The following is a 10,171-nucleotide window of genomic DNA, read 5'->3' on the forward strand; positions in this document are numbered from 1 at the left end:
AAATTTAACTCAATTTTGTTCATTATTTTGGAGTGTAATTTTAATCTTCGCCACAAGACGGCAGCACTCTATTATGTACAACGCTGTCAATAGAACTACATTATAGGTACCATATGCAGCCTTAAATGCAAAGTTTGTTTTTAGCGTTTCAAATTAAACTTTCTTGACCCTACTGAGCAGAAAAGAACCAAATTCAGTTGAATTCTATCTTCATCCAACATAGTTGAACATTGTCAAAGACATGATATTCATTGTATATGTTGCAAAAGCAGTTCTTTATCGAAATGCTGGAAACTTTTGACCTGAGGTATGTGCGTCCAAGCCACAAATAGTTGGCTGCGGTCATGCTACAGGAGAAAAAAAATCTATACGAGAGCTACAGATACTGCATCGTATCCCCAAAAATATAAATCAGTATTTTCGAAAATCACAAGTGTAACTCCCAACATATTTATTTGCGGTACAAGACATTCATGTACAAATATTTTCCCATTGTTTCAAACACGTAATTCCAACAACGTGGAAGTCTAGAACGCTCACAGTCAACATGTACAACTTAAACGAACATTTATTGGGTTGACAGGCCTCAGCCCTTGAAGGTTGTACCCTATACTGAAGGTTGCACAAATACCGATACATGACATGTATATTTAACAGTACCGTACTCTTAAATTAAATGAACAAAACCATCATTTGCAAAAAAAAAAAAAAAAAAGCAATTTAACAATAAAAATGGATGTTAGAAGGCAAATGTAAAACACAAAAACCCTCAATCAAGCACCAGAAACAAACACAAAAAAAAATTACACCATGCGTGTGAATGTGAGAGCAGCAGAGTTGCAGAGTTAGGAAGAGCAGCTTAAAGAAAAAAAAATATGTGAAGAAATCAAGACAGAAGTATATTAGACCAACCAAATGATGGAAAAAAAAATTTTCGCCTGTATAAGCAAATCAGACGTGTACTGTACAGTGTATTTACATAAGTGCTATGTTAGGTGGCATTCCCCCCTCAATGAGATGAAAAGAGAACACACTTTTAGCTTATATTTACACTGTTAACTTGCGGTATAGTTCTTTTTACGCAAGTATTTTTTTTCATTTGAACGACATTTTTATAATTTATGCATTTATCATTAGATTTTTTTTTGAAGCTATAGATGAATATACCTAGTTTGGCCAATAGAGGGCGCTAACACCGTTTCCCCCCTATGTGATATCCGTAAACATTTTAGAATCATTGTTTATGTACGTGTGATGAAGACATTGTTGCATCCCTTTGTTTTCACGATGATTCTTTTCGCTTTTGCTCCCGTGGGTGGGGGGGGGTTCTTCAGTAGATGAACTCCCCAGGGACCTCCTGCAGGACAGTGAAGGGCTCCTCAAACTTGAAGCGCTTGGAGTTGGCCTTCTTGTCGGCAACCCGGGCGTCCTTCTCGGCGGTGGACGACTGGCGGCACTGGCCCAGGGTGTAGGCGGCCACGACGATCAGGTCCTCAGTCACCGGGCCTTCATCTTTCTCCTCAACACTGTTTGTGCAAGTAGTCGAAGTGGTGGTGGGAGTTTCCGGGCTACCGGTGGGACCGCCGCTTGCGTCGGATGCGTCATGGACTCCCAGTGGGGGCCGTTTACCGCGTGTCTCCGCTTCCTGAGGATCTTCGGAATGAAGCCACGGGTGCTGGAGACATTGCTCGGCTGTGGCTCGAACCCTAAGTTCATACGGAAAACATGTCATGCATTGACACCATTAAAAACGAAAAAAATAAAAGCAAAGAATTGAAAGCATGCACATGACTCAGTTGAGAAACCAAAAATATTTGGACTGACTGTGGCTGTTTACAGAGCAGAGTCTGGATGAAGGACACGGCCTGGTCCAGCTCCTGCAGTTCCTCCTCGTCGTAGCTGACATTCATCTGGGAAATGTTGAGAAAGGTCTCCTGCTTGTCTTTGCCCAGGAAGGGCGACAGGCCTGTCAGCATCACGTAGGTCAAAACACCGATGCTCCTAAAAGTGCGACAAGGAGAATGATGGACACCGTTCATTCGAAGCGGAGAAATCCAAAACTGGACACCGTTTTTTTTTTCTTCTTCTCAATATTGCAATTGCGATTTAATAAGCGAGGATGTTTTCATTTCATTTTTTTTTTCCTTCTTACCACATATCTGTTGCCGTGCTTATGGGCTCATAATTTAGAATCTCCGGAGCTGTAAGAGGAGCAAAAGAAACTACCTGACGTGGACAATCCAATAACGACAATGATATAATGACCATGAATAAACAGATTGAGGCGGTAGAAGGGAGGAACGCCCACTCACCAACGTACTCGGGAGTTCCCATAATCTCTCGAAGCTCCTGCTGGCTGCTGACGATACGGGACAGACCGAAGTCCACAATCTTAATGTCGCCCAGAGGAGAGTTGCTGGTCAGAAGGATGTTCTGAGGCTGACGGAACCCCCGGACAAGATCAAATGTTAAGAGCCCGTTGGTTCTAAAGAGCCGCGTATCGAACGCTTGTCTTGCGCAAGAGTTCTCGATACGTTTGGTCCGCACAACTGAATTGCGTACGACTCGATCCGCAGACCTTCAGGTCCAGATGGACGACGTTCCTCTGATGTAAGAAGGCGACTCCTTGCAGGATCTGTCTCATGAGCCTCTTGACGTCATTCTCGCTGAAGGCCTCGTCCTCTTGATCCGACACGCATTGGTTGAAGATTTCTCCTCCCGCAGCGCTGGCCGCGGAAACGTGCAGAAAATGAAAAGTCATGCGCGGCGCACGGCCAGACGAGGAACACGTACACAGATATGCTCTTCGCCCGGGTAAATATATATATAGACTGTATATATATATATATATATATATATACATATATATATATAGAGATCACTCACACGTATAATATTAGACATAGTAATGTCCAGCAAGGGGGGCGGTGGCACAAACGTCGAGCAAAATAGCAAAATCAAGCACTCTTTACCGCCCGACATGACAAAAGTTGTCGGGAGAGTAATCAAGTAGTCTAGAAATCAGATAAGCTAGCGTTCATTTCTCGCATTGTTATCATCGCAAACTGACAATGAGTGAAAAGGAAAACAGGGGCAGGCGAGTCAGGATTAGAAAGTAGCATCGCCTCCGGCGGCTGTTGAAATACGTGATTTGTACGTCGCCTGCTGAGATCGGAATATCCCGTTGTACTCACTTGTCCGCTCACGCGTGTAATTGAGTTGTGTTGGGGGGGGGGGGGGGGGGGGGTTGACAAGTATGAGTTACCGGCCTAAAATCCAATACATCAGTGGGTCACAAATGACTGTGATGTTTCAAATATCGACTCCGAAAAGTGGAAAATACTTGTCCCCGGTTGCTACTAGCGGGCACGTTTCTGGAATGGAAAAGCCCACGCGGGCAGCCCAGAGTAACCGTGCAATGTGGGACTCCTCTCTCATCACTCATCAGCTCCGCCACCTCGCCGCCGCACTTTTAAATAGGACGCAGACCTCATTAATTCCTCAACTGGAAGGAATTTTTTCCAATCAAGCAGAATCAAAGCGTTCCAATTAGTCCAAACGTGCTGCGTGCTCACTTTTTCACCAGAAGCAAAACGGCCAACTATGAATTACTCAATTAAAATGATTATACGTTGAATGAACAATCGTGAGTTTTTGCGGCTACCCGACAGGAACAAAAAAGCAAGAAAAAGCCGACTGGCCCACTGCGCCGATGCGGCATTACGAAGTGGTGGAAATGGATTGATTCGACTTTGATCACATACTGGCTGCGACTCAGCATCTGACCTAAACGCAAACACATGACAACAATGTCCATTTTTCCAAGACTCTTTGCAAACAATAGCGGTGAATGAAAAAAAAATGTTTATTTTACAAGTGTGACAATACTGAGGAAGGCGTTAATTTTTCTTTTTTTTTTTAATCCGAGTGAGGTCATGTGAATGCCTCAGCGTGCCCCCCACATCCTGCACTCATGAGCTCTTCAGCAAAAACACACTCCAGACAAAAGACGCTCATTTGCCCAAATACACACAGCGTGATGTCACGGGGCCCCTATGGGGCCAATTCACAGTAATGAGCGTTCCTACACATGGAACGGACTTCTTTGCCGTGTATTTATGCGATACATACACAAACACACTTTTTCTCAAGTATGAATATCAAGAGGATATTAAAAAAAAAAGTCTCCAAACCCCAAACTTAAATGCCAGGTTTCAAATGGTCTAGTCGGCTTTTCCTAATATTATTTTGTAACAAAAAAAAGTATCTTTTTTTTTTTAAATCATAAAAACAACTATAAATCCAGTAAATGTGCTATAAAGTATGTGTAAATGTTGCACTAGCACATTTGAGGGTGAGTGAAGATCAACCATAATTTCATTGAGATTTTTTTTTCATCTGATATTTTGCGATTGATGGTCAGAGGACAGACGGGTGATCCCGATGTTTTTGTAGGTCAATGCAGACGTGAGAAAGATATCGCTGAACATTAGTCAGCCTGGAAAATCTGCTGTGGAGAATATTGACAGGTTCAGTCGAACTGTCAGCCTGCTGTTTTTTTTTGTTTGTTTTTTTGTGGCCTCACGTGACCTCTTTCTTTCTCTGGGTGAGGGGCCACGCTTTGGCATGTCACGCGCGCTTGTCCGCCTCAACTGTTAGAACGAGAACTGGAGTTCAGCCAGCATGGATCTCAATTTCAATCTTTTCAACATGCAAGTCTCCCCCCCGGATTAAAATTTTTACACCGGCGATTCCGACCACTGTACCCGTTCATCTATCTACGCTAGCAAACGTATAATGACCGGCGTAACAATTAAATGCTCGGGCCGACACTCTCCTTTGGGTCCCTTTTGTGGGGAGAATAATGCCGATATGATTGATGTTCATTTAACTCATTCAGTACCAGCCAATTCTGGACCAAGTCTGAAAAGACGTTTAAAAACGTCTTTGGGAGTGAATGATTTAATGGCGAATAGTAGGGCGATGGCATTGACAAACAGGCAAGTAATCTTGAAGCTACATCCAAGTGCACGCCTGCGAATGCCAGTGGGGTGGTGTCATGCATACGTAGAGGTCAGAAAAGAAAGATCCATTGCCGGTCAATACCGTCTAATTTAGTAGCCGAACGCAACTTTGACCCCAATTCGTGTATGTGTGTGTGTATTGGAAAGAGTCACGCTAGTGTGTGTGTGTGTGTGCGCTGTTGGCTGGATGCAGGCCAGCCACATTGTTCAAATAGTTCGTGTTCGCTGGACCATTCAAATCGAGCCCAGTTCGTCGTGTTTAAATTAAAAAAAAGAGCAAAACACTCAAGCGAAAGTGCTGGACATTTTTGACTTCAAAATGGCGCCGCGAGAGTGGCTGCCTTTCCAGCAGCTCCTATATTTTGTTGTTCTACTTCTTGCTTTCATAACTTTGCTGCTGTGAATTGGGAATTTCTCCATTGCGAGACTAATAAAGGTTTTCTTATCTTAAATGAGTAGTTCCTGTTTGAACGGTACATTTTTGAAAATGGATTATTTCTTCGTTCTTTGGGTATCGCGTGACGTGTGTTGTGCCGTCGTCCGGCTGTTGGGGTGAAAATAATCCTGGTGAGGAACAAATTCACGCTTTAAATCAAAATAAATGGCCATGTTCTGCGTTGTGTGGCCCTTTTTTTTTTTTTTGGTCGTTACCCTGCTCATTAGGTTTTCGGTTGCACCTGTGCTCACCCAGCTGTCTCTTCCAGGTGGAACTTGTTGTCTCGTCAGTTTGCTTGTATTTAGTTCCCCGGGTTCGTTCAGTCAGAGCCTGTTCATTGTCGCTGTTGTCGCTTCTGTCTTGTTCCTAACTGTGATGAGTTGATTTCAGTTTTGGTTTGTTACATTTTATCATGTGTTTTTTTGAACTTCTGTTGATTTAACATTTTTTTTAGTGTTCCAGTGCCATGTTTTCTTTTTTTTTTTTTTTTTAATAAATACGATTTTGAGATAATGCCTTGCACCCCTTCCTTTGCTCCCCTTGGGTGATCTTCACTCAACTATGCAAACCTCAAACCGTAACAAACGATACACGTGTCGTGGGAGTTTCCATTCCGAGAAAACAAGATACTTACAACTCCAGAACGAGCACCATCTCGGAGGCCATTTCATAGACCTGGTGAAGACTAACCACCCGCTGACTGTCTGTCGCCAGCTCGAGCACGGCAATCTCGTGGATGATCTCCATGCGGCAGTCTCGCCCTTTTCGCCTCTTCTTCATGAACTTTGCGGCGTATTCTTCACCTGTGCATTTCTTCACACACTTTCGGACCACAGCAAATTTGCCCCTGTCGACAAAAAGACAATTCTGTCAATATTTATGTGAAGGATTTTTTTTTTCCTCTCGACAAAAAGACAATTCTGTCAATATTTATGTGAAGGCTTTTTTTCCCCCCCTCTCTCATATGATGTGAATCAACATTGCATTCTTTTCACTGTCAAGATGTGCTTGGTTTTTTTCTCTCTCTTTTAATACGATGCCGTTACAGTGTTGTCGTGACAAAATATTGCCATCCTGCCATCCCCCCCCCCCCCCCCCCCAGTAGAAGCTCTATCCCTTGAATTTTGTAGTCTCGCTTTTCTATTCTAGTCTATTTAAATGCAAATAAAATCAAAATGTGCTTTTTATGCACGTTGTTTGGTTCCGCATGTGGTCGCGGCACTGGACTGTGACACGCACGCAATGAAAGTCAACTCCTGCTAAAAACGGTGGGCAGCGGTACGTTTTTTTTTGGTGTGGCGATAACTGGAAACGGCCGTCGCGCTGTTTGCTGAGTGGTTTGGGAGACCAGGCCAACTCTTTAGAAACCATACTGGATGACCGCAGCCTGTTCCGAAGCCGTGTCAGCACATTTCAAAAGCCGGCAGCCTCGCTTAACGGGCTACACCATGATGCTTTTGTGCGATATGAAATAAGTTGCAAGTCGGTGTTGATGAAGAGGAAACGGCCACTTTGATAGTTTTTCCCTTGCGAGGAAATGCGCTCTGCTTGCTGCGTGCAAGTGGCGGGCGCAATCACTCAAAAGCTTAGTCGAGTACCGCATGAGCTAATACGAGCGTAGCCCTCCTGTCACGCAGCTTTTGTGTCTTAACCATATGGAATTCCATTGTAGGCTCACATTTGCAGACTCTACGGAATGAGCTTGGCCACGGGGGCCATCTGGGACTCCGCGGCGGGGGCATATTGAGAGTATTATCTTAAACTACATCCTCAAGCCCAGCTCGGTAGCCATCTGGTGGGGGGGGGGGGGGGGGGGGGGGGTCATACGGAAGGTTGACTGATGCATGCAAACTAGTGAGGTCTATTGGCAGAAGCATTCAGGGAGAGTCAATACAGGGAAGTATCATAAATAGGAGTTCTCATTATTTTCATATGGCTGTGCTCTAATGAATGTGAGTCTTGAAAATGTGAGCAAATGATTGACTTCGTTAGCTCTGCAGGAGCCCCTTAATGACTCCATCTGAATTCACGGTATTGAAAATGAGCCTGGTGACCGTCAATTCAGTGCTCAAGCTTGAATTTAGCTTCATTCCACAAAGTTAAAGATTTATCCGGGCAGGGGGTTACACATTTGACAACTCGCCGGACGCTGCAGCATCGACTGCCCGTCAGGGGCCACTTTGTTAACTTCGGAATCCAAAATTCACTTTACAACATACAAGCCAAGGAGACAAATACTGATTTTTTTTTTTTAAATCAGTGCAGCTATGAGACCAAATGTGCAGAAAAAAAGTTCCAGTTCAGTCCATAAGCACAGCCGGTTTCCAACAAAACGGGAATGCTATGAGCTGAGGGATGTCCATCCAGGAAGCTCTTCACCAAACACGTTGATTACTTTTCTCACACAAACGTTAAAAGAGACCAAATGTTCTTTTGTCTCTTTTTTTTTCTGATACACTTATCCTCCCTGGGCTCACGGCATGCAATGCAAATCAGGTTTCGAAACAAAAACAAGGGCTAATCATTTCCTTTCATGAATGTTTAACTCACTGTCACCATGCTAATACAAAAAAAATCTAATGTGCTTGTGTGTGTGGGGGGGGGGGGTTCATCTGTATGTAGTCTCAAAACAATCTGCAAAGGTCAAATCAAGGCAACTGGACCCTGATTTGTTGAATTAGTTTGATTTCTTCTTTTTTTTCCCCATTTAGAACGCATGCAAAAAATCATAATAAATTGCCAGTGCAATTAGTTGATTGAGCAGTCTTCGAGGGCTCAAGGGAAATTGTGTCAGATGACTTGGGGGCGACAATGCTGTAGTATGCAGAGTGGTATGGCCACTGCAGATCAACGGAGCCGTTTTGATGTTGATCTGGTCGCTAAGCTGAGTCACAATGTCAGGCCATACAAAGCCAGACACGCGCACGCACTCAGTCATGCAGCTCTTCAAGGAGGAGACCGAATTAACTTGGATTCAGCCAACAAATCTTATCTGAGGGGGTTACATTGAGGTTAACAGACACTGCTGGCAAAAGAGTCGATTAACATCAGCCAGTGTGGCTGATCATTCCTTCTCAAAGGATATTCCGCGCAAAAAACTGGAGAGGCCTCGTGACTTTATGAATGATCATCACCCAGAGGAACTGAAACACGTACAGAAATTCATTTCACTTCTCAGCAGCCTCACTAAACTGTAATACACCGATTGAGATCAGGACAGACCACCCAGAGTGAACAATGGAAACATTCCGAAGTCAATACTTCCAGGATTTAACCTGTTTTGAAGTGCTTTGAGCACATTCGCTGACCAAAGCGCACAGTTCAAGGGCAGAAGGGGTGGGGGGTGGGGGGGATGAAGTCATGACGGATGCCAACCTGTAGCAAGCCTTGGAGATACCACTGGGCCTCAAAAAGGGTCACGTGTGCTTCAACACATTCATTCTTTTACATTCTCACTCAAGCCATTGCATGGCAACAGATCATCATGTGATTTCGGGAGGGGGGCGGAAAAAGCGGGTGGAAAAATAAATACATGCAGATGCATAAAGATCAGATAAATATGTTGCTTTCAGTGAAGGCTGACATGCGTGTGGGTTTGGCGTGAGTGTTGTTTTCCAGTGCGTGTGCAGCTGTTGCGCTAGTGGGAAGAAGATACGCATGCACACATCACCAAATGAGGGTAGCTCTGAAAAAAAATGACATTTCTAGCAAATATTGAAAGAAAAAAAAACACCCAAACGTGTTGACACCGATTCAAATCTTGCAGTGATGTGGCAAAAATGAACTACTGATTCCGCAAATACTATACAGGTAGGTTTTTTTTTCTTTTAATGATGCAATGCTTAAATTCAACAAAATACATGCTGATTTGTTTTGTATTTCAAAATGATTCTCTTCAGATCAAGATAGTCACTTCCAAAGTCCAAACCGTCACTATTGTAAAACAAATTAGAGCCGGAATGTTGTGTTGGTTGAAAGATGTTATTGCTTTTGTATTAACACAGTCAAATGTTGTTATTATTCTTATTATTGTTGTTGTTGTTGCCCAACGGGACAGCCGTTGAAGCAGTCTTACCTTCCAAGCTCTTTTCCGGGTATGATGGTGTAATGGTCGATGAAAGGTTCATTTTTGATGACGGTTGTAATATGCCTCAACAAGCCTCCGATGGCGGTACTCATCTGATTCGGTTCGGCAGGCGGACTGTTCTGGTATTTGGTCCTATCGATCGTCTCCACAACACTTGGACTTTCGGGGATCATGGCGTCTTTTGGAAAATGAAAACGTTGAATATTTCAAAAGAAGTTCCGTTGAAACCGCTGTGAAGTCACTGCACAGCCAGAAGTTGAATCAACAAAATACACGATCAAAGGCACCGAAACATTCGCCTAAAGGTTCATCGTTGGTTAGAAATGAAAATAAATCGTCACGTTTAGTCAAAAAAAGACATCTAGGCAGCTCATCGTGCGCAAGTTATCAGTCCGTTGTGTTTGGCTTTCCATTTGTCAGCGGTTCGTTCCCCAACTCCGGCTGGGAGTTTGCAGTAACTATGGAAACGACTGGAGTGACAAGTCAACTCACCAATCAGATTAAACAAAGGAGGCCGTATCAATATAATGTACTCATTTCATTTTTGAATCATTTTTAAAGCATTTCTAACGTACAGTGAAGTATAGATATACCTGTACAGTACTCAAATATATCGCATATCAA

General features: G+C 43.5%; 1 protein-coding gene across 1 annotated transcript; it reads right to left on the reverse strand.

The window, feature by feature from the left end:
* Positions 1–434: 434 nt before the first annotated feature.
* stk17a (serine/threonine kinase 17a) lies at positions 435–9,972 on the reverse strand. The gene is made up of 7 exons (XM_086102607.1): positions 9,536–9,972; positions 6,095–6,307; positions 2,579–2,726; positions 2,313–2,439; positions 2,153–2,201; positions 1,825–2,001; positions 435–1,706 (listed from the first exon to the last, which is right to left on the reverse strand). Exons 1-7 carry the CDS (start codon positions 9,718–9,720, stop codon positions 1,331–1,333), a joined length of 1,275 nt encoding a protein of 424 aa, XP_085958733.1. The 5' UTR covers positions 9,721–9,972; the 3' UTR covers positions 435–1,330.
* Positions 9,973–10,171: the final 199 nt, after the last annotated feature.

This window comes from Hippocampus guttulatus, chromosome 21, assembly GCF_054856545.1.
Source record: "Hippocampus guttulatus isolate MCC_2025c chromosome 21, RoL_Hgut_1.0, whole genome shotgun sequence".
NCBI classification, from domain to species: domain Eukaryota; kingdom Metazoa; phylum Chordata; class Actinopteri; order Syngnathiformes; family Syngnathidae; genus Hippocampus; species Hippocampus guttulatus.